The 26,304-nt window shown below is 39.9% G+C and overlaps 1 protein-coding gene across 2 annotated transcripts in view; it reads right to left on the bottom strand.

Moving 5' to 3' along the window:
- cdkal1 (CDK5 regulatory subunit associated protein 1-like 1) overlaps positions 1–26,304 on the bottom strand; it is a 350,180-nt gene that overhangs the window by 176,008 nt on the left and 147,868 nt on the right. For both annotated transcript variants that reach the window (XM_036588203.1, XM_036588209.1), the window contains exon 8: positions 17,146–17,249. In XM_036588203.1, coding sequence (XP_036444096.1) covers positions 17,146–17,249 — 104 coding nt within the window. The remainder of the gene's footprint in view (positions 1–17,145; positions 17,250–26,304) is intronic.

Here is a 26,304-nt window from a genome sequence, read left to right as displayed (position 1 = left end):
GACTTTTTCCTTTTCACTGCTGATGAACCAGTCAGCTCAAGTACTCGCCTTTTCATTCAGTGATTCGACATTGTACCAAGATCAATTCTGATTGAAAGAACAGAGAGAGGGAGATGACTGTAAGTGCAGTATTTAAAAGAACTGAAAACTGGTGCAACAATTCAGTCTGCGATGTGAAAGCTCGCTTTCCATCCATAAATTTCAGCATAGCTTTCTCTTTGTGCTGGAGATTTATTTGTTCATCCATCTTGCCTAATGACTACACATGTTGTGCTGCTGGTCGCTGTTAAACGCACTAGCAGAAGTGCTGCTGAAGAATGTCGGCCCTGAGTGGCAATCCATAAAGAAACATGGTTTTCTTCTGATTGCTGGTCAGCGCATTTTCTGAGCCACTGCTCTGGACAGCGGTGCAGACATACAGGAAGAACACAATGTATGGGTTAGTGTGTGTCTGCCATGACCACCATGTCTTGTTGTAATTGAAATGGGGAGGTCTGCTCCTTCAGCCGTGTTTGGTGGCGTGTTGCCGAAGAAAAAGGCCATCTGGCAGCCTCAGTAACCAGCGACATGGTGGGCTACCAGGGGACAGAGGAAGTGACCACTGTAACACCTGGACAGCCTGCACATAGCCACCCTATTTGCACAGAGGCACAGCCACCATGAGAGATTTATGGGCCGTATCTGGAGGGTTAGTGCCCTGATGTGTGTTTAGGTGGTTGGGAAAAGTCAAAAGCAGGATGTGTGTTAATGTTTCCGGAGAGTTCACCCAACCTTCAGTAGCCACTAATATAAGGCCACTATACACAGCATTCCAACAGTAAAGCAGGAGCGTCCAATATTATCCGCAAAGGGTCTGTGCGGTTTCATGCGTTCCACACAAGCAGCAGCCCACCTGATTCCACTTGTTTAATCAATTAGTCTCAGTCTTCAAACAATGGAGCATTAGTGCTCCTGCTCTGTTGGAATGAAAATGCAGCCACATCTGCCTTTTGTGGACAAGATTGCACACTTCTATAGTAAGGAGAGCAGGGCACTGCAAAATATATTTAGAATGTGGGTGTCTATACATAAATATGTAAATATGAAACTCAAATTAATAAAATTACAGCAGAGAATTTCACTTAGCATAGTAAAATTAGCCAAAACTAGAAGAGAGTTAGAAATTGGCAATAGTTATTGCTTGATTGTATGTGATTTATAGGAGAAAACATTTCACAAATGTGAAATGAATAGGTAAAAAACTTGCAGACATACTTAATATATGTTCACACATAAGTAAATATAGTATTGCACAAAAGTCAGACACCGCCCCTCATTCAATTTCCCATCAAAACAGCTGTTAAGTTATTTATTTCACTTAATATATGGTTATTCACTATATATTATTTTCAATATGTAGTGTATCCACCCTTCATTACAGCTTCCATTCTTTTCAGAAAGCTTTTTAGTTTCTTTTCAGAGGAATCTGCAGGGATATTTCTCAATACCTCAGAAGGTTGGTTGCATTTTCCGATTCTCACAATCCCAACAATCCTGAACACATTCAATGATGCTGAGGTTTGGACTCTGGGGTGGTCATTCCACTTTTTCCCAGATCTGAAGCAAGAGTGCAAGTTAATTAAAGATGCAAGTCTGTTTATTTGATGGTGACAGGTTTGGTGATCTGTCAGGTCTTGCATGATTGCCAGGAGTCTCATTTCTCTTCCCCCTTTCTTATATATCTTGTATCTAATGTCCTCAAACACCTCCTGAATAATGAATAACTTGCAGTTAATGGTCATTTTGACTGGAAAATAAATCAATGAAGGGTGGTCTCTGACTTTTACTCAGGGTCCAAGATGCAAAAATGTAAGAAAAGAATTCATAATCAATAAAATTATCAACATGTACAGAAGCACTTGGTGCAGTGAAATTAGGGACAAAACTTGATATCCCCTACTGACTGATTTAAAGCAAGTTGTTTACATCCAAAGTAACAGTTTAGCCAAAAATGCTAATAATTAATGAAAGTCAGTAAAGGCCTGTTAGCGTTATGCAAATGAGATCATGCTCGCTGATCTTAACTGCATTTCAATCACTGTTAGTGGTGTCTGGGTGAAGTACTGCTTTAAGGCTGTGTGTTTAATGGTAAGCTGCAGGCTGCAGGCTCCGTGCTCCGAGCGCTGCTCACACGGGTGTGTAAATATTTGAGAGTGCTATTCATTAATGCTGAGCCGTTTGTTTAACTCCCCGGCTCTGCTCGCGAACTTCAGCCGCTGATTGTTTAACCCTGTCGCCTGGCAGAGGGAGAGGAGCGCATACACACACTCTCATATACACATCTTGGTCTCACCATCTGAAGCACACACAGGCAAACTCTAACAAACTGATATATACACATTCACATACACATCAGTGAAAAAGTGTGCACACACACATATTCGCTCTTGATCCTCTGCTCTCCAGGCTCTGTCAGGTGACTGTGTTAATAACACTGAGCAGATCCAGTAAGAAGGTGCTGCTGATAAATTTCAGCTGCTCCACAGACAGATACACACACATACACACGTAGGCATACAAGCACACATGCATGCACACTGCGTCTCTGGTCTTCCAAACTTCTCTCCCAACAACCATCTACTTTACACAAGATAAAGCAAATAAGATTAGCTTTTTGTCTTTGTGTCATTCTTTCCTTTCTCCCCTTTGTCTTCTCTCAGGACATACACAATAAAGTCAAACCAGCAAAGCATAAAACAAAAACACCCTTAAAAAAAATAAAGAAAATAAATGAAGAGAGACTAGTAGAAGTCAAATCAGAAAAAAGAGCTGTGCTGTGTGTGGATAAAGATCAGCCTGAATCATTTGGACCAAAAGCCTTCTGTTGAATTATGCTGATGCCTTGATTCTTCAAAACTAGCGCCAGATCAACACGGAAATTGTCATTTCAATTTTACGGAGCTTCATTTAAAAAAAACTAATATCGGACAGAATCATTTTGTTATGGTTAAATATGAATTTATACTTACTGACATGATTGTCGGATTGTCGACTGTGAACTCGACATGACAGATGATCCTAAATCGTCACTTACTTAAAAAAAAAAAATCTAATAAAAACAGAATCTCTGCCTTTAATTCTATTGATATTGTAAAGCCAGGGGCAGAAAACACCTCCTAAAACTCTTAGGAATTTTTGGTTTATGCTCGTAGGTATATTTCGGTTTTTCCATCTGAATTTACATGCCCAAAACATAAAGCAAATTATTCGGTAACTGCATGAAATAACTACATTTTTTGGTGTTTTTTTGGTAAAAGTTCCCCTCAAATTAACAGAAAATGTGTTTTATGATCATAAACATATTGCTATATGCTTACAATTTACTGCTGAAAGCCAAAAATGCTATTTTTTATAAAAGTCATTTTTACAGAGCAGATCACTGAAGAGACACCATCTGAGATTTAGTTTCTAGGTCAGATTTGTGGAAAAATAGGTCACCTTTCAGTAGAAAAAAAAAAAAGTTGTGAGTTCAGCTTCTTTTATTACAAAGTTTTCAAATTACATTACCCATCTATTTGACTGGAAAGAAGACAGTTCTCATATGACACCCACCTTTTGAATGAAGCTTATAAAATATGAAAGTTATGAAGTAAAGAATATGACGAAGTGTGTTTTGGAACCACTGATGGTCCCAAGGAGTTAAAGAGGTTAATTAATTAATTAGTTTCCTGCACAGTCTTTTTTTTGCATTATTCTTCAAAGCATTGTTGGTGTTTTAATGGCAAGACTTTAATGACTACGTGGAATGTCAATTATCACATTTGAAGCGCCGTCATCTGATTACATGGCCCTACTGATCAGGTCTAAACAATAAAAATTTTAGATTGAAATGGCTCATTTGTATACTATGTTTGTCCTATTAGTATTGCTGAAGCCAAAGATAAATGTACAGAAATGAATGCTGAAGTTTTATTTTTTTCACATTTCCAGCACACACAATTACTCAGTTCGCTTACAACAGCCAACATTTCCATCATCAATCACCCTCTGTACAGGAAATATAGAAAGAAACACACACATATACTCATACGCACACACAAATACACACTGAGCAACTTTATTCAGTGTAATAACTTCTCACAAGCTGCCTGACCCCATGAGCTGCATGGCACTGCAGTGACACTGCAGCCCTGACCCTGTCTTTTCTTTCTCTCCCTCTCTCTCTCACACACACACACACACACACACTCATATGTACACAGAGGTGCAGACAGACATACAGACAGACACACACACACACACACACACGTGCAACAAGAGGTACACAGACGCCAACACACAAACTACATAGAGACATGCAAGCACAGGGACACACATCTCTGTACAATACCTTAAACAGAAGCACCTTTAATACACATTAGCATTAGTAAAGTGTGCTAAGTGCACACCAGGCCACTCGAGCTCTAGTTACGACCTTAATGAGCTTTTTAAGATGCTTCTCTCAACACACTTTCATTAGCACACTCACAAATTCCATCATAATCCTTGTTTTCATAACAGCTCCTCAAATTTATGATAATGAACTTAAATGAACGTAAGTAGATGCAAGAGTGTGTGCTGGGCAAGAAGCGCTGAAAGAGGAGCATGGGAGAGGGAGGAAAGAGAGGGAGGAGAGAGAAGAGAGAGGGAGGAGAGAGAAGAGAGAGAGAGAGAGAGAGAGAGAGAGAGAGAGAGAGAGAGAGAGAGAGAGAGAGAGACTCCTTGCACATAATACATACTTGGCACTAGTTCTACTTAATATTTGTGATATTGTATTAGATTAAATCCATACTATGAACGTTTTGTACACTGCCCAACCCACTGCTGTGTCCTGACTGGAGGAGTGTGATTAATAACATTAACATAATATAAATATATATACATATATACATATATAATATAAAATAACAGGCCTGAAAATCTTTATCCAAACAGTCAAATCTGTAAGTAAGTCACAATTAGGAGAATCATATGGGGAAAAAAATAGATTTACAAATTTTCCTTTTAACCTAAATGTAGTCAGGTAGCCAGTTTGATGTCTGAAGTTTCTTTACATTTAAATTGGAGCTACGAGAACCAATGTAACTAACAAGAAATGGAGGACTGGGGCACACCCAGAAACACGGTGGAGACTTCATGTCTAAATCATCGCACACTTTCCTGACTTGTTATCTCAAATAGACTCACTTATGTGGTTTCTGACACTGTATGAACTGCTATCTATAAAAAAAAAAAACAAGCTAAAGTACAGATAAAAGTCAGACTTCAACAACTGCTTTTAGCTATGTAAAATACTTTTGTGCATTTTTTTTTAAGAAAACACAGGGTCAGAAACAAGTACTGGCTGACCGACTATATTTGGGGTGGGCGGAAATATTTTACCAAACAAATTTTTAATCACCTGAACAGAATAACAGTGCTTACACGATTGATAAACATTCAGTGCCCTTGTGTTTGGGAGAAAATGCTGTGGACAGGATTTTGTACTGAAACAGCTGAAGTGTGGTAGGAGCAGATTCGGCCCTCAGGGAAGCGGGATCACGACAGGAGGGCATAATTGATCGGGGTCTGGCCAAAGCGGCCCACCTAACAGAGACCAAACCAACCAACAGCCATGTGTGAGTGTGTGTGGGTGTATGAGTTAGACAGAGAGAAAGCAAGAGAGAATGCTCTAAATTCAGGAATACAGTGTTTATATTGTTTTAGTGCCTTTCTCTTTAGTGCCTATGTCTGTGTCTGTTAGCGCATTTTATATGTGTCTGCCCTGCCTCTGTCGTGTGTGTGTGTGTGTGTGTGTGTGTGTGTGTGTGAGAGAGAGAGAGAGAGAGAGAGAGAGAGAGAGAGAGAGAGAGAGAAACAGCGAGTAATGTTATGAGAGTGGCTGACAGTCAGTGTTTACATGTGACCGTCTGAGACTGAATGAGTGTGTTTCAGTGGTTCTCTGGCAGCACATCTGGAAGGCTTCGGCATGGGTCATGTGACTGAGGGCGCTGAGGGTGACGTGCTTTCGAGCCGCAGTAGGAGTGAAGGAAAGTGGCATTGTTAAATGACCTGATGGCTTTTCTGCCATCTGAGTCTCAGTTATACACATAGAGAGACACACACACACACCACACACACACACATATATAATTGAGACATTGTCACTGGCCAAAGAAAAAACATGAATCTCTATTTTTTCTGCTTTTTACATTTCTACATCATTTGAGCCTGGCAGCTGCTCTTTACGTTATGTGAAATGAGAGAGAGAGGGTAAGAGAGATAGAAAGACAGAGTTAGTTTAACCTGGCTGAATTCTGCTGGGGGACACCTCAGCAGCACAAATGCTAGGAACCACAGCAGGAGTGACCCAAGAGCAGTCACGATCAGTGCGCACACACATACACACATGCACACACACACATTCATGCTCATGCAGAGAAACCCAAACAAAAGCCTGGTGATTCCTACAAAAACAGCCAAGAAGAAAGAAAGTGAGTCTCGGCTACGTATCCTGTAAGTTTAACAAAGGCAAGTGAAGTCACTCGCTGTGTTCCAAACAGAGGTCTGCTACCTGACTCGATCTCACCAGGGACTGACAAATCATAGGGTTTCTCCTCGAGCTCTCTCTCTCACACTGACAGTGGATCTTTCCCCCTGCTTGTGAAAGTGCTTTAAGCATATCTACAGCAGCAGGAGTGAGAGGAACTTTACAGCTGATGCTGTCCTCCATCAGGTCTGATGGGCAATTCCCTCAAAATATACTGATACTAAATACTATAAGGATATGACAAATGTGCAGAATTCAAAGCTTGGCATGTTCTGTCATTAGCTTAAATGCTTAGCAACAAAAGAAAGCACTGTAAAACTGTGACTACAATGACCCATCTCTAGTGCATAAGATTAGGTTTGAGTTTCAAATTTAGCAGAACTAATGTTGCAGATTTGGGACAGCTTTGGGCTTAAATTTAATGTCTGTACACACATCAGTTCGGAAGAGACGGCAACTTGAGACATGAATTAGGATCACCAATCTTAATGCAGTTAAGAACAATTTTTTCATTCCAACCTTAACTGTGTGATTTTGCGTTCCAGTTTTGCTACAGTCAGACGCAGTGTCGGGTTTTGAGGGCACTGCATTATTGCAGTGATTTTACATTATTACATTGGCAACCGTAGTCACTGCCATGACGAAAAATGCTCTTTTTTCTTTTGCTAGTTGATAATCTTTTAAGCAATTTTTTTTTTTTCGCTTTTTAAATAAATGAACTGCAATGAATGCCAAGTGCCTCACCACCATTCAAGCCCAACTAATGGGTAGGGGCAGGAAAGCAGCAAAAAAGTTAAATTTGCTCTGATCATGGAGCTAGTTTTAATTATATTATAGAAATTTTCACTTCCAAGGACAGAACAAGCACTACATACAGTAAACACAGCATTTAAAGAAAAGAGGCAAAACCACCAATAGCTAATATACTTTCGCTGTAGTTAACCACCTTGCCAAAGTTTTAGTAAGTTACAGATCAAAATCCTTTAAAAGTTAATAAAACTTCAAAACCAATTCAACTAAAACCAACTGTTTTGTGCCTTAATTTAACAGCACATTTACTGCATGTACCAGTTCAGTTCTGTCCTTCAGTTTTTCTATAATGAAAGACTCAATAAAAGCTATGTCAAGCCTGAGACACAGCTAATAACACTGAAATTCTCTAAAGACCCAGACTTAAATGAAGCGACTTGTGAATCTCACTGCTGTAAGTACTAGCTATTCTCATCATTCGGTTTAGATTAAATAAACTTTTATGCATATTAAATGAGCCATAAGAATTAACATTAAAACCAGCAGAGCAGAGTCAAATATACACTCACTAGCTATTTTATTAGAAACTCTTACATTATACTGGTTTTAGTGTATTAGACACAGTGGAGTTGTTGAGGCTTTCACACATCAGTGTCACTGCCAGGTTGAAAATTTCCAGCCAAGAGCGGCTCTGTGGTCAGAAACTGACCACTGACTAAGAACTAGAGAACGATTAACACAAATTGTTTAACAGATTTTACCTGTAATCTGCAAGGTGGAGCAAGAAGGTAGAGGTTTCTTACTATGTGAAAGGTGATGTATGTCTGACTTAAATGCTACCATAACAGCTGATTCTCGTTTGCGTCATCTGTTTAAAACCAACACCAGATTTAGTGTGGGTCCAAGAAAACCACCCTTAGTATCCTTGGCCTAAACACTTCACCAGTCTACTTCTGTAATTTCCTCGTGGGGTTTGTGAAAGCCAACGCCGAGATGTCCACACAGGGCTACTGATGACCAGCGCTGGATCAAATCGATAGACTCCCTAATGAAAGTTCAGGGTGCTGAATCGGCTTACAAAATATCATGAATAAAAGAACAGCACTAAATAAATAATAACGTCTTGGTCTGGATCCGCGAGTGTGTTAATTTCAGATACAGGCCGTCAATAGTTTCATCTTTTCGTTCTGATCGATGGACCTCCTGCAGAGCAAGGCGCTTAATGTGGTGCAGGTTAGGAGCAACACAATCATCATAACTGCTACGCAGGGTAGTCCCAGTTTCTGTCCCCACTACACAACTACATGATGTGACAGCCATACAACCCTGTAGAAGTTTTGGGAGAGGGATTCTCTCCAAATGAAGAACAGGGTTAATGAAGCTCCTCTACTGAGTACAACCACGATGATCAAAAAGGAGCTAAAAATACTATGTGGATTAGTTAGAGGAGAAATTAGAAAGATGAGCTGGCTGAGAGAGAGAGACAGAGAGAGAGAGAGAGAGAGAGAGAGGAAAAAAGAATGTGTGAGAGAGTGAAAGAGTAAAGAAAGACTGCAAAACAGAAAGCACAAGAGAGAGTAAGAAGAAAAAATGAAAGGGGAAAAGAGATTAGGTAGACAGCGAAAGAGAGAGAGTTTGAGAGAGAGTGAGCGAGGGGGATCAGAGAGAGAGAGAGAGAGAGAGAGAGAAAAACAGAGCAAGGGGGGAGAGAAAAACAGAGCAAGGGGGGAGAGAAAAACAGAGCAAGGGGGGAGAGAAAAAGAGAGAGGGAGAGAGAGGGAGAGAAAGAGAGCTATTGAAGGCCCATAGGTGCTGGCTGATGAAAAGCAAACTGATGGCATTTACTGTAGATCAATAAACTCTCCACATATGGATGTCTCATAGTATACTTCAGTAATGGGCCTCCCACTGTTAAGTAATTAATGTAAAATTTTATTACCATTTCACAGATAAACAGATGGCACACGCCAGTAAGGGAGCAACACAGAGCGAATGAAAAGAGAAAAAAAAAATCTTGAATCAAAGCAGGACCTCTTCTTTAATAGGTTCATGGACTAGTGGCTAATGATAGAGAAAAAAAGAAAAATAAACATGAGGACCTTACATACAAACTGGCCTTCCACGCATGCCTCCGGCTGAAGCTGTGCCTGCAGCACAGTGATTTAAACTGCAATGGGTGGAGGAATAGAGAAATTAAATCTCCTGCTAATCAACAACCTGTAGTGTCTTAAAACAGAAAGGATGTGTTGCAAGAGTTGTAATTAAACGCAGAGATGCTAAAGATGTAGCAGGATCGGTGCTGATTGGACAGAAGTGGACTTCTGGTGGAAGTATGACCCGGTTCCTCCTTTGTGCAATTATAATATTACGTGTGTAAGTATTTTTATTCATATTACTACAATGTCCATACAGAATTACAATCTATACAACATACAGTATTACCTAGTACAATACAAGGTATTCCAATATGAGACACAACACTGGAATTGCCAAGATCAAAACTGACAGATTTTTTTGCTCAAAACACAAAGTGAACAAATTAGGCCAATGTTTATATTTTGGCAGATCTGTGTAGTAATTTTATTACGGAAATAACTTGAGGCAGGTAAATGCTGTACTTTTGAGAAGGGTGTGGCTGTAGACATGCACTCTCAGCCTGACATGCACCGCCAGCCTATTGTTGATGTCAGTGCACGCTCTGCCACGACAGTGTTTTTGTCTGTTTTATGAGGAAAAACAGCGAAACACGTACTGTTGGGCAAAAAGAGTTACATTGAATGTATATTAACGTTGTCATACTGATAATAAGGCAATTATGGAAATTTTCAAAATAAAACCTACCACGAGGATAAGACATGAATGTCAGGTTTATTCGCAGAAAAAACGAAAAGGCTACTGCTGAAACTCATGAAAGCCATGCTGAAGACTATTAGAACCAGTTATCAAAAACTGTAATATTGATTAAAATAGAACTCATTCAAGGATTCTAGGAGGTTGTGACAATGTACAGTCAACGAAGTACCGATTACTTTTGCTGTCTCATCAACATTGTCACAACCTTCTGGAAAGTTGTCAGACAGCGTCGTCATAACTTCCTGAGTAATTACATTTCAACGTTGTGACAACGTAGAGAGCACCAAGCAGACAATGCTGTGGGCAAAAAAACAGTACATTGTCACAACATAACTGCGTTTGCAGGGCCGTTAGGAATAAAACCTGATGGTTTTGCTTCCTAATGGGAATTGGCTTGATGGTTGCCGTAAGAGGCCGTTAGGAAACGACCAAATATATGTGGAATCAGTCCCAAAATACCTGATCAAACAAACAGAATCCTTTACACTGTGATATCAACCCATCAGGAAAACACAGACTACCATTAGCGACTACTGAAAACCACCAGGAACCAACAGACACTTTTAATGGGTTCTATGATTTTTTTCAACAGGCAGGTACATTAAATGCAACTCTCTAGCCGTTTTATGGATGAAAAATGGGTTAAGTGATGATATTGCTAAGCAGCAGCGGCCAAAAGTTAACGTGCCGTTGGGCTGCTTCTGCTATTGTGGCAGAGAGTGCATGTGCACGTGACATCACTGGGGCTGAGAGTGCATCTGGCTGAGAGTGCAGCCAGTTGCCTCTTACTTTCGATGTAGTGCTTCATTTGATTCATGCTACTTAAGTAGGAAACTGATTTAAAATTTTAAAAAATAAAATTTGGCCTAATAAAGAGCAAAAAATATTGATTGTGTTGTATACTGTGACTAAAAAAAGTACAGAGTTACTGTGTTTCATGTGTACTTTTATCCCACAGAGTGTGACCTTTCACCCTTTTAAAATCAGACATCTGCAAATTTGGCAGTAAAGAAATTGGAAATGGCCATAAAAATTAATTACTGGTGCAACGCCAGTATTACAACACATAGTACTACAACACCGTATTAAAACGAACAGTATCTGCCTAACATGTAGTATTGTATTGCAGAGTAGTACACGAGATTTACAATGTACAGTGAACAAATGTATTAGGAATTAGCAATTTTACACAAGGGGTTAGTGCTTTGGACAAATCTCTCAGTGCCTTATTAGACTCCATAACATTTTTTTGCACAATAATAATTAGAGAACTAAAGAATTGATTTAATAACACTGTAAGTCTCCCCCCAAACACACACTCAACTCTGATTTTAACAAGCACTTTTGCCAACAATGGCAACTCATCAGTCTGAGCTGCATCTATTCTGAGAAAGGAAGCAGAGTCAAAACCACAAATTCACTAAAAAAAGAACAAGGCCTTTGTACCCTATAAAAGATGATTGTTGAGTTCACTGAGACAGTTTATGGAAAACGGTTGCCCAGCTCATTTGCCTAACAACTTAAGCATACTCAACGTATCCACAGCACACGGAAGAGTCAAATGTGTCAAGCTAATCATTTTCAATAAACTACTGAGTAATACCAAACCAGTGTGGGTTTACAGGCAACAAAGGTTAGCTCTGTTCTGTATTAAACAATAAATGTCTGTTGTCATGAACACCAAAGACTGCTGCCGTCTGGTGGCATTGTTTGTCTTTTTATAATTCCAGATTGGTGTAGACCATTATGATACCAGGCCAGCAGCTCTGCAGTGATCTGGAAAGTGGACTGTCGTTACAGAGGTGAGTCCTGGAGGTCAAACAGCATGTACGGAAATGAAAACAAGTCTCGATTCAATCACATCAAGAGAAGAACAGAGGGCAGTCGATGGATCCATAACTGATTACTGAGTTATAAACAAGTCTCTGTTAATTACCATACTGTAGTGGTTTTTTGGGAAGCACAATGAATTAGCAATGCCATGAGCAGTAAATCTATAACATTACATCCGTGTACTGGGCTTTTTGTATGTGTGGTCGTAACTGTGACATAGCTCTCATCGTTGACTTCTGACTTCTGACTTCTTCGCATGTATAAAACTAACAATAGAGACAATGCGATGCATGTGGGTGACATAATTCACCACACCTAGATTCACACTTCTCAGTAATGTCTTTGGTTAGGATGGTCACCGTTTAAAGGGCACATTTGCATACTGAAGCTCTCTGCAGTATTACTGCAATAATGATGAACAAACAACATATTGTGAAGCCCTAATGCATATCTTTTAAAAAATGCATGCCCAAATTCACACTTCTGATCATTCCTCATCTCCTTCAAATCGTAAAGACTGGCATCAGACTACTAACAGCCATTTCTGTTCAAGTAAAGACAGCCAGGCCTGGGTTAAAGCCCAAATCCCAGGCAGGACAGTTGTTTGATATTGCTATGTTGCACACTGCACCACCAGTCTGTGCTCAGAGAGCTGGCGCATGTTGCAAAGATCTAACAAGACAGAAATAAAAATAAAATTGAGAAAGAGAAGTGTAAGCATATGTTCATAGAAAAAAATAAAAAGGCAAACTAATTTTAACCAATATCCAAATAAATACATCTAAACATTGTTTTTACAACTTTATAACTGAAACAGCATTCTTCCCTGAAAACCAGCCATGAAAACCTTCCATACCATTCCAGCCAAACTGTTATCATTGATGTGCCTCATACAGCCCACACCACTGAACTGTAGCATCTTATCGTAAACTTACATGTTTACGTTAGGCATCGCCCCTTCCTTCAGTCAAATATTGTGCAATTAATTTTGTACAAAAATGTACATAGTGTGACATGCATTGTTTGCCCTTGTGTCTTGTATATTTATCCTTAATGTTCTGTATACTGTTCTTTGCTGTTGTGTCTCTCCCCCACAAATCATATATTTATCCACTCAGTAATGTCAATGCACTTGTTTCCCTTTTACTGTCATGTTGAGCAGCTTCCAACACCGCAACGAGTTTCGTACCTGACTTTCCACCAGTTCTTATATGAAGATCCTTGTAGCTGATATCATTGTTTATAGTATTCAAAAAAATTAGTTAGATGTATCTGAATCTGACCTGTGAACACCTTCTTTCGCAATGCCAGACATGCACTCAAATTTGAGAAGCAAATTTCCCAAACACCATCTCAACGCTACAGTAACATCATTGGTCAATACTGCTGACATCACAGCTATACTATCTTCCAACCGTATATGTGAGAAAAGTACTGTAAGATTGCAAGAGTCCACAGCAAGATCATGTAAATCCAAGTTGTAGTTAGTAAGCCCAATCTGAGATCACTCATGCTGAAAAACAGGGACACAGGGACAGAGAGACAGAACTAGTAAAGGCAAGATGAGCTTCAGGTTCTCAGATATCATACCACCCCCATCTCTCCAATGGAAATCACAGGGAAACAAAGCCCAGAAATCCTCCAGCAAGCTTCAAAGACCCAGGGCTGCTGTGATGGAGAGGATGGGGTGGGGCTGCTGTCCTCGTTTGACAATCAAGCACACTCAGCCTCTTCACCCTCTTCTCCTGCCTCTCTCCACCCAGCATTTCGGCAGGCTTTTGAGGAAAGGACAAAGTAAGTAAGGAACTAATAAATAAATAAATAAATAAATAAATAAATAAAGTCGCCCTGCCACTCGCATCATTCAAATTGCCTTTTGCAAAAGGCAGTGCCTCTGCAGCAGGTTTTTACCCCCAAATCACATTTGAATAATAACGAAAATCCATCGAAAGTTCAGGATAAATTAAATAAATCCACGGAATAGAAGCTGTGTGAAAGAATCAGGCTAACAGCGATTACTGAGGGGAGGTCACAGGAACGCCAAGAAACAGGCAGGAGGCTCATGGCACACATTCAGGAGGACCATATACCCAAGGCCACACACACACACACACACACACACACACACTCACCACACCCACCCCCCACCCACCACCCCACCCCCCCCACACACACCATGAACGACCAGTAGAAGAACTGTTTTGGTAGTTTTGCTTTATTATTTAATAATAACTGTGTAATTACATAACTAGTTAGAAGAAACTCTGAATAAAATATGGTACAAAAATTTTAAAACCGTCCTAGGTAGAAGTGAAAAAATAGTTTTGGCAAAAATGGCTGTGATATTATGTAGATTTATTGTATATTACACAGTGAAAGTATGAGAAAGTTGAACACCCCATGTCAAATAACATGTTTTGTGGATTTTCTAGGTAAAAATTAGTTAATAGGTCCTCAACAGGGAGTAAACATAAACATGGAAACTTTCGATTGTAAATTTCTGCATGTGGAATTTAACGTACCGGGAAAAAATAAAAGTGGAAAATGGAAAATGTGCCATAACCTTTGCCACATATTGTGTTTTCATTTTTTCCAATGATTAAATTCAATAATTGGGAATTGAAATGTGCTGAAGTGTGTAATCTCTAGAATACAGAGACACACATATTGCTGTTGTCTGGAAAAAAAACTCCATTTTTGACAATTTTCAGTTTTGACTGTTTCATTTGAAAATACCCTTTGCCCTTTACATGTATGTGTGTGCAACTTTCATGATGAATAGAGTAAAAGAAATGACCCAAAATTACTTGGGGTGGGTCTGGTCCCATTGACTTGCTTTAAAAGTAATCATTTTGGAGATAAAAGGTTTTCTTCCCACAACAGCTATATATATATATATATATATATATATATATATATATATATATATATATATATATATATATATATATATATACACAGCTGTTGTATATATATATATACACACACACACACACACACACATACATACATATATATATATATACACATACACACACCACACACTCACACACAGAAAAAGTCCATAAAGTGAATACACACCCACACACTGACTCTATTTTGCATGTAAACACACTTCAGCAGAGCACACAAAAAACACACAGCATTCTCACGCTCCTCTGAACTCCCAAAAACAACCTCCCAGAAAACACATACACACACTCAACACAGCATGATGATTGCTCAAGACAGCTCAATCGTGAGTGTGGTACCCGCATGGCCTTAGTTCCTCTTTTCTCGATCAGTTGCTCAGAAGCTAAGTAACGGCCAGTTCCCGTGTAGCTTCCTGCTGTAGAGCTAATGCTCAGCCCTAGGAGTTTCTCTTCCCTTTGCTGGTTCCACACATATACACACTGTACCTCACAGCCTCAAACAGAAACCACAGAGACACGCATACAAAAACACATGCATTTTCATCACTTCAGCAAATACTGCATACTCTCCTGAGCAACCACCAGTATCATGGGAGCCAATGGACAATTTTCATCACTGTCTCAAAGTGGCCTAAACTAGTCAAAGCCAAAACTGCTGCCCCCAAACTCAATCATTAAACCCAGTCCATGCAATATGAAGATGAAAAAGGTCACAACATGAGACCACCTCTATAGCCTGTTGCTAAATAGACAAATGGCAGATAACAAAACAACTGCATTTTAAAACATGAAAGATGAAATGTAGCAAGACCAGACAAATCTGGATGAGCCAGACTGATTTGTCTAAACTAGGGGTGCGCAATCCCATGAAGAACAACCAAACTCTGCTGAACTCTGTGTTGGTTCCCTTGATCTGGATCCTGCTATCCAGCTAATCAAAGAAGCTCATGCTAAAACTAATGAAATTTAATGGCAGAGAAAATAACTTCCCATCTATGAGTAAGTGATCTCTCTTTATGGCAGCAACTTTATTGCAGTGTTTAGTACTAACAAATTAATCAGCTTTGTACTTGCAAGTGCTGTAGCCACAACAAACAAAAGTTTTGTTTATATATCACCACAATGGTCTATGCTGTGTGACTTATCTGGAAACACTTAGATGTGAGCATTTAAACAATGGTAAACAAGTCAGTTAGGGACATTGACTCTTCCAGGTCCAGCAAAAATGCACACAAAAACCCAGTTCCATCCAGCATCTACTCAAGTGCAAAGAGTGTCCAAACACACCTGGGCTGGATGTATATTTGTTTAGAGGCATTAGTTTTAAACATTAAGATCATAAACATTAGACCATAGAGTAGTGGTTCCCAACCCAGTCCTTAGGGCCCTCAAGATGGTCCACACTTTGCTTTCATCCCCAAGGTGTTGCAAGTTTGGTTGAAGCAAAAATGTAGACCCTGTGGGTGGTCTGAGGACCAGATTGGGAACCACTGATCTAGGGAACAATCTTTTTCTGGGCCTCTTCTTAAGCTTCCACAGGTGATTTAAACCAACTACAGCCAAAGATTTGAAGATTAAAGATTAAACTATGTAGGACACTTTTAAAAATAAAGTGTTCTAAATAGCTTCTGGCTTGGATGTTAGGTTTTAGGAAAAACTGGTATCGAACCTTAACAATGATTTCAAAATTAGCTGTTTTTGCAGCTTAAGTTCTCAATTAGACAGTGTGGACTGGGGAGTGCATAGTACATTCTGAAACTTTAGCAAAGTCTACATACTACATCATTCTCTGTTATTTCAAAAAAGAAAAGGAAAGTTCATTTTTCCATGACATGGGCTATTTAAGAGTCCTTTACTCTTACTGACTTCACCAATCAAATGACGTCTTCAGAGAAACAAAGACTCAGAGAAACAAAGACACAGTGACCTTAGTGACTGGCTGGAGTGGATGACTGGCTGAAGTGATTGGCTGAGGAAGATTACAGAAGTGTCTCCCCTTGATCTCTGCCCAGTGACCATTATGACACACTGCATGAAAGCTATCGTGGCTTTGGGGTGCATTCTGGTCAACGCTCACATGCAGAACCCAATGAAAATCAATCGGTCTTAACACATTCATGGCTAATGTCTCCCCCCAGCTCTGGCCTGTTTCAGAGACACTGGCAGAGATCAAGAAGGGCTAAAAATAAGCCTGAGACGGACTCTCCATGACCCAGAGAGTTGCGGCCATTGGAACTGACTGGGACTTACCCTGGAGGGACTGTCTGGCTCTCTCCACTAGTTCCTCAATGGGGTAGCTGGCGAGGACCCCTCTGGCATGCTTGGTTTTGCAGTATGTGCAAGCATTCAAACAGCTGTATGAGAGGAGACAGGCATACAGAAAGACAGAGAGAAACACATTAGCTTATCAACAAAATAAACAGTTAAACCTACTTACAAATACAGCTTAAAATAATTTTTAATGTCTACTGGCAGACACTGTAGAAGAGTCTGTTTCCCATAGACCAAATTAACATAGTTTTCGTCTTTTTAATAGACTTTTGCCCAGTCCTCCCACTGCAATTTAATTCCAAATCTTTTATGCCATACCAGCAGTGCAACAAACCCTTCTGTTCCCAGTTCATTCAGCTGTACTGTAGATCTGCTCAGCAAGCTCAGACAGATTGTAGACAGAGAATAGGCTTGAGTGATTTGATGTTATCATTGCAATGTCAACAGTCTTGACCAACAATGTTATTTTTGCATTGAGATCAGCTACCTGGCCGCTTAATTGAGCACACATACTTAACGGTGTGAAAGAACTCGCCCAGGAGTCGCTCACATATATCTACCTATTACTGGAGTCATTGTGAAACTTGAGAGTATGTACAAACCTGAGTGTATGAGATAAAAAGGTCAATCCAAAGATTTGTTGTAAAAGAAATGGTTAGTTTTTCACAGGAAAAATGAAACTATCCAACACTACCACTTCACCAAATTACAAAACACATTATTGTGGAAGCCTAATCAGGCATACAGACCACAATTATTCAGTACTGTGTACTATCCAAAGATATTCATGTTTCAGTGTCTGAAAAGAAAGTTAAAACAAATATTTAACAGAAAATCACACTAAAGTCTTAAATACTAAATATTTCAAATTTATCAGTATTTAGTGTGTCCACACTTTGTGTTCAATGCAGTTTCCATCCTTACATTTTGTTTTTCATAAAAATCAGCAAGGATGTTTTTCTACATCTCAAAAATTCAGTCTTAGAGGTTGGTTACATTTTCTGCTTCTCACAATCAAAGTAATCCCAAATTACAAATTTACACTCATTAGTCCATAAGCAAGAAGTGCAAGAGTGGTTTCCTGCTTTTTGTCTGACACTAAAAAATGAATAACCTTTTTGACTGGAAATTGAGCAAAAAGGTGGTCCATGAGTTTTGTTCATTACTGTGTTTTTAAGTAGCATCTCTTTTCAAATATGATAAAATGGTGTAACGGGTACTTGAAAAAAAAGAAAAATTTGATAAGAATTTTTATCAAGAATTTGATAAAAAGAATATCATCCTGTGCTCTGTTTGAGGATGAGGTCAGCAGGGGGTCTCTCCTGAGAGTGGTTCTCAGGCAAGGAGATGTAGAGGTGTAAAGAAAGAAAAGCACCCTTTAACTTAGTTTTGATTAGTGCTTGTGAGCTTCTGGGTGGCTCTTTTCAGACAACTACTCAGCTACGACTCATAGTAATCCAAACAACTGACAGAGGCATCAGGGTCAATTAGGCCAGTCAGCTTTAGAGATGCTCTGGCCAAGCACAGTTTCTGTCCAGTTGGGGTGGTGAGAGGATTTTTGGACCCTAACAACCATGCAGCCATCAGCCAAAAATAAATAAATCCAGAAGAGATCAGTCATCAAGACTAAGCAGCAGTGGACCTGCTATCATTCTCCACATAGAAGAAATGTGTTCTGTTAAAGGAAGAATTTACATGTAAAGCCTAACAAGACCAACTATGAATGAAGGACAGTAAGCACAGCATGGGCCTCCCGGCTTTCATTCATCACTGGCAATGTTAGACTTTCCAGACAAATATTGCTTTAACTACAGATTGTGCCTAGACATACTAATAAGAGGCTCTGCATGTTATATTATTCTGGAAATACAGATATTAAGATATCACAAACTTCATGCATAGCAGTAATGATCTAAAAATGTGGCAAGGTCCAAAACTAGCCTGTGGAACAGCAGTCAGATTCAGAGCTAAACAAAGCTCTTTTATTATTATATTCTTTATTCGTTCTATTCCCCAAAAATCTTCCAAATCACAACACCAAGGATTGTCCATGCTGTTAGCTTCACTATCTGGCATAATGCTTCTTTAAAAAGGCAAGCCGACTGGATAAATGGACTCTTGTAAATGCTCCAGGCGTCTCATTCTTGACGTGAGACGTTCTTTAACAGAGACCATCCATCTCACAGCACTTTCCCAAATTAAACCAGGCATTAAAACATGAAGGGCAGGTCACATGACCAGGCCTCAGAGAAAACAGGCACAGATGGGGTCCTCACAACCAACACACACACAAATGCACTCCTCTCGGTCTGAGTGGAGCTGCACCAAGGGTCCTACTTTACTGTAATATGGCCCAGCAAAGTAGATCAAACTCATTGTAAACCCCATCGGGTAAGACGTCCTCGTTGCAATGTTTTCACATCAAACAATCCCCTTATGCATTAGCTGGACCTCACACTGTCCCCCAAAGCAGCTTTCTATTCACAGCATTAAGATTAAGGCTACGGCGCTCTGCCAGAGGTTTTAATGGTGCATGTTAATGTAGGGCAAGCTACACTTTTCTGTATTTGTTTATATATGTACACACAGTCCCCACACCCATCTTAACCTATACCAGTAAACACTGCTATACTGCATAGTAGGAGCTGTCTGTGTAGTAGAACTAAAACACTGTCAAAAAGGTACACCACTGCCTCAAGCTCTCGTCAACCTAATCCATCTTCACAGAGCACGGAGGTGTGCTGGGAGTCTGAGGCTCAGTATCATAACTGGAAAATAGCTGATGACACACAGTGCTTCTCTTTTCACTTTTATGCTGCACCCTGAAAAGAACAGCTGACACACTCCTCAGTCTAACTAGGGTGAAGGAATCGACTACTGGCGCAGTGTAGCATGACGTATATCCTCTTTCCTAACAGCATCTGTTTACTTCCGGTTAGCACATGTCAGGAGCTAACTTTAGTTATCTCCTCACCTCTTTCCATTGTTTCTTTGTTATGCTTCTATCCATTTCTTTATGTTTCAATCCCCTGTGTAGCTTCTCCTGCCTCTTTATTGACCTGTAGCACAGTAGCTAATGGAAGAATATTGGAGAATCTTCACAGCTAGACGTGCAATTCAAAGCTTCTTCTGAAAACAATGATATTGGAGCTTTACTGCTGGCTTTTGCTGGATGGTAAATATCAAATTCATTTTTGGGTCAGGCTAATATTGGTGCTACATTAAGCAGGCTGTCTAACTTGGAATAAAATTGACCAATCTGGAGCAGGCACTGACCAGAACAGGCGTGTTGCTTGGAAAAGGAATATTGTGCAAGCAGCCCATATGAGAACAATTCTGCTATCACTATATCAGGAGCACTTAACTCCAGTTCTAGAGGGGTGGGGTCCAGCACGGTTTGGTATTTTTCCTGCTTAAAGACACTTGATTCAAATGCTCTGGAAAAACATGCTGGTCCCCAGACTTCTAGGAAACCCAGTAGACTATCCTATGCAATACTAAAATACATCTAGTCTTTACACCAACCACACTGCAGAATGTCTTAGCCCATGCAGACCACTATAGTGACAGGTTCCTTAATTGCTTTCTTAGCAAGTCACTGCTATTTTCCAGAAGTCATTAATTACAGAGAACGATACATGAGGACAATGCATTTTATCACAAGAAAAAGAGGGCTTTTAGGCCCCTGGCGAACAACGTCCCACTCGCTTGCTCTTTTTCATCTTTTCAAAAGCAATGCAGACTTTGTGATGGCATAGGAAGCCCTGGATCCTTGCCTCCCTTTTTGTTTATTAATCCAGACCCTCACAAGGGCATGAGAACTAAATAATGTCGACCCCCTTGCTAGGAAAGGGGCCTGTGGCCCGTGTGGAGATGAATGGAGGCACTAAGCTGACGATAAGTGCCCCCCATTAATTGTGCAGCGAGTCTGTGTAGGGTTTGAGCGAAGAGGTAATTAAAGAGAAAGTTGGGACTTCACCAAAGTAGAGGGGCTCATCTCGCTGTTTATCGCTGTGCACCTTAACAGAAGACACAAGAGACTGTCATCAACAGCGTCAGGAGAGCTTAAGCAATGACAGAAAGCAAAAATGTGTTGTGACATCAAGTTAAAGACTAGCCAAAGGATGCAATCATGAAGTTCAAGGTGGTAGAGGACAAACAAACAGGGAACAAAAGGCACAGTGTCCTGAGGATGAGCATAATAGGAGCTTTCTCTCAGCCGGTAAAGAGAAAGGTGATGAGTCAGGGTAACCACGGAGATAAGCTGCTAAATAAACAAGAAGAAAACAGAATGCCAGACAAAAAGTTTGCCCTAGGCAACTACTTCACAGGAGTAACCATGCATGCCCATCAAGAGGCAAATTAATTTATGATTTAGGAGAACAGAAATTATAACAGTATTAGTGTGGCTACGCCAATGTTACCTTAGCAAACTCTATACAAAGTTATAATTTTACAACTGACATTAACATACTACTCTAGTAGTATACTCTACTTTGGTGACATCCTCATTTGGAACAGTAAAGAAATAGCTAAATTGTGTTTCTGTAATACTGACAGTTTTTTTAATAATGTTAGAACTTCCAATTGAAGACAGATCCAAACAATCGTTACTTGCTAGTGCGCTCTAAAAGTGTAAGTGTACCTGTCAGAAGTCCATTTTTGTTTTTTTCATAAGATCCATGACATGTCTCAGAGAACGTTTCCTGCATTTTTGCATTATTTATATTTATAATATATTTACACATACAAACACATAAGGAAAGGTAAGAAGCTCTAAAATCCACACATTCTCCCAACCATATCCACAAACACAGTTTTCTAAATGCAAACAAGCACACACATCTTCAGCTGTGCTCCATGTAGAGGGACATGTTAGGACATGTCGGGCTCCTCATACAAAATAACTCCTGGTGAACCCTTCCACAATGCTCTCCTTTCCAAACCTTGTGGCCATACAGGGATGATCAGGAAAAATGAAAAGGGAGCTCATGAGGTCAGAGACAGTGGAACACAAGAATGGCTAAATGATCCTGAGTCATAGAGCAAGAAGCCCAGAGAGGGGGATTATGGGGGCTTAGAGCATCACCCTCATCTCTCACGCTTAGCCTGGACAGCCTTAACAAGCTTTAACAAGCTTAATCACCAGATCAGCTCTGGCCTATCAGAATTAATTACAATGCCCTGTCGAGGACTGAGGAGGGATATGAAGGGACAAGAAGACTTGATGTTAGGCTGGGGCCTCTAAAGAGGATGTTAAAAGTCTGACCCATTCATATAAATTTTCCTCTTTTTTCCTTTTCCCTTAAGACTGCCTTACAGAGTTTTGCTTTTTTCTTTTCCAGATGGTCTAAGCAAAGAAAGGTTCGAAGTGTACAAAAGGAGCCTTTGTTGCACCATGTTTCACAAAGATATTTCACAAATCTAATAAGTTTATTTCGACTGAAAAGGCCTGACATCAAAGCGGCCGCTCAGAGAGAGTAAAGTTCATAAGTGAGACATCAAAAGTTCTAAAGAACATATGAAGATAATAAGAGCATTCCTCTTGGGGCCTCTGCTGAGGAACCAGAGATATTGTTCGGCTGTGCACGCACCTCTGGCAGAGGCCTGGTGGACGACTCAAAGGGGGCTGAGAAAGGGCAAGTGTACATCTGCTGGTAATAAAAGAAAAACTTAAGTAACAAAGCGATCTACTGTTCTGGACTGCAGTTCGCCAAGTGGGAAAGATATGAGTGACCGCTAACTTTTCATACTCTTAAAGCTCTCAGAAGAAGGATCTAAAAACACCACACTAAAGAATTAGTGAGGTGAAAAATCTTAAACAATTTCCTCTTCACCATAATTGCAGTCAAATCACCAAAACATGAGCCATGAGACCATTATAGCTAACAAGTAATGGAAGTTTATACCTGCCAATTAGCACTATGCAAGCTGAATGTGCAAACTACACAGTTGCTTCAAACTGCAGTGAGTTGTTAAGCAATCTTCAAAAGCCTTGCTTATGTTTTTTTTTTTTCCTGACACTGTATGACATACTGTTCTCTATACACATATACAAAAGTATACCTTTGCTTACAGCAGAAGCAGCTGACTTAAAGCCTGAATTCTGGCTGTACAAACATCTTTTCCATTCAGGCAAAAAGGAAAATTCCTTTAATAACAACAGGTCTGCTTTTAGTCACTCTGGAGTGCTGGAGTTGACCATGTCCAACTGTGACAATGTCATGAGAGTCTATTTCTACTTTGTAGCTGGGATATTTGTTTGAGATTTCCAAAGACTAAACAACTGGCATGGGAATTTGTTTGCTTTAGAAACGTCCGCATGGTGACTGACACATCGGCTTGGGAAAGGCCACTATGGGACAGCTCCAGTCTACTACAACTTAATAGAGTGCTCATTTTCTTCCCCAAGCAGCCACTCTGCCTCCAGGGCTCCTGGCTCATCTGGGTACCAAAATAATACAAGGTGTTAAGCTGTTATGTAAAACAACATAAAAAGTTGTAAAGGCTGGAAAACCTTTCCAGATGTCTCACTCTTCGGCTGTATGTGGTGCTAAATCAATTAAAAACACATTACTATGTTGCTGTTAGAAGGAGTTGAAAATAACTTTTGTCAGTGAGCAAAGCAGACATTCTCCAGAACAGGGTTAGAGTACATTAACAAAGAACAAATCAAATCTTCTTAAGTGGCCTAAAACACTCAGCCTGTGTGGACATTCCTTGGAATAACATATGCAACCTAGAGGTTTAGATCACAGAAATTTCTGGTGCTAAACACAAAATTGAAATCATCAGGTACTACACTGAGCACACAAGTGTGTGTTTATAAGTTTAATTCTGTCACATACACATATGCATGTTTTGTCCAGGAATGATGGTCAATGTATTGTCTGGTACATTTACCAGACTCAGTTCAGCTTTCCAGAAATGCAGGAATGTGGGTCCAGATCACCAATAATCCAAAAACACAATACCAAATAGTGAAGTTATCATACAAACAGAACATGTTCACAAAGAAACAGAGGCACTCAAATTATACAGACAAAATATCTGAGAGATACAGCAATGACTATTGCTAAGTCTGTCATACTTTATTTGGTCTAGTTTTGCTGTGTCACCGCTCAGATGAGGTCATGTGCTGCATCAGATAGTTGATTGCCAGGTAGATTAGAGAGACTCTCTTGGCAGAAGGGCCACTCAACAGAGCTTCACTGCTCCATTTGTTGCCAGCTTTGTCTGAGCATGCTTCTGCCAGTGATAAACCCACAGGTGAGTGAAGGTGGTGTGTTTTCCACTGGAGTGTGTACTGCTGTCTCCTGTCTTCTGTCTCCTCCCTGTCACTTTGAAAAAGTTCTGTCCTTCTATGATAGTGTAATTAAATCGCAGTCTCCTTAACTCAAGGAGTTCAGAAAAATGATTTTTTTAATTAAAAGCAAATCTGGGGCAAGGATGTAATCCAAGGAACAGCAGCTGTTTCTATTTGAGTACCAAACTCCTGTGTGCCTATCTCACTTACCGAGCCATGTTGGGAGTAAACACTCCGGCCTTGAAGTGCACTCAGAGCTAGCAGCATAGGCTGACTAAAGTTTGGAGAATCATTCTACTACTGAAGCAAACACTGTACTAGAATATCAGCCTTGAAAAATTTGAGCTCAGAGAAAAAACATGGAAAGAAAGCAAGAAGGAAACAAAGTTCAACTATGATCATGAGGAATGAGCTTGCTACTCAGCAATGGTAACTGTTCCCATGTAGACTGGCAGATAGACAAAGTGAACACATTTGTTCTGTGAAATGTGTAAGTCAGGTATTGCCATTCTGAAGAATGACAATCCATTTGTATGCCGTGCCTAGCATTACTGCAAAGGCAGAGAAGTGAAGCAGGTACAGACAAATTAAATCAATCTAACCAGTTCAGTGAAGCTGAAAGGCAGTTCACATAGTCCATATTTCAATACACAGCCTGGCAGCATATGAGTAGTGTACAATCGTGAACCAGTAGTTGTATGCCACTACTTCACAGTCTGAAGGGGCTAGAAGAACTGGGTCTAGACTGTGCACCAGCCAGAAATAGCAGATTTAGTGTTCTACCTCTGTTTGGTAATCAGCTTGTGTCATTTTAAGCACAACCCAGCACTTTAACTTCTCTCTCATCCAGATAGTCTTTAGCCTCCAGGCAGGAAGAAGGCAAAAACAGAGTAACCGAACCCATCTTGTTTTTAAAGATAACAGCAGCAGATAAAGTTTATTATCGGAGGCAATTATTATTTGGACCCAAATTCCCTTTAATCAATTCATGATACTACTTCTGAAATTGACCGCAGGGTAGCAGTGATCATTAGCGGTCCTGCCTGACAGTCTCACGCTAATTCTGCATTTCACCATACGGGCTACATCGCACTCTAAGGCCTGGAAAATCCCACGCTATAATTGCCAGGGAAATTTAAATTACAAAGTGCACAGAGGCCCATTTAAATTTGCTTTAAACTTTACTAATGATTTTGTAACCCCCCACCCCCCCCCCTTTCCTTTCTTTTCTCCTCGTGCATTTTAGCGAAACTTTTTTTATCCTGCAGTGCAACTTTTCAGACTCACTCCCTCCCCTCTCTTCATATTTAGCGTTTTGATGCTCTGGCACATATTGGCAAGGCCTCTGGCGTTCACAGTGTGCTGAACAAGTGATATCAAAACTAATTTATTCCCCCCTCTACAATGTGCCGCTGCTATGAAAAGTAAGAACATTTGATTAGGTTTTCATGCTCCGATTTATTTGTGATAGGGCCGGTTCGGATGAAATTAAGGTATTACCATTTTTATGTCCCAGAGAAGAAAGGCTCATGCTCACTCTTTTGATGTAATAAGACAGATGGTCTAAATTGAAAGAGCTGCATGTTCTCTGCAATGCTGAAAGAATGGACCAGCAACATAAAAAGCACTAATTTGCAGTGTGCAAGTGTGCTATTCTTTAGAATAAAAGAAAAACTGAGAAATGAATGACACAAACAGACTTATATTTGTACTTGTTCTCTGTTTTATAGTAAAGGTAAAAAAAATAAAAACGTTCTGAAGTGTTTAAAATTACAAATCTGGTCTCGAAGTATCTATTATTCCGTTTGTTCTGCATCTGGGTGGCTTTTTCT

This window comes from Colossoma macropomum, unplaced genomic scaffold (genome assembly GCF_904425465.1).
Source record: "Colossoma macropomum unplaced genomic scaffold, Colossoma_macropomum, whole genome shotgun sequence".
NCBI lineage: Eukaryota > Metazoa > Chordata > Actinopteri > Characiformes > Serrasalmidae > Colossoma > Colossoma macropomum.
This window is presented reverse-complemented; position numbering and strand designations above follow the sequence as displayed.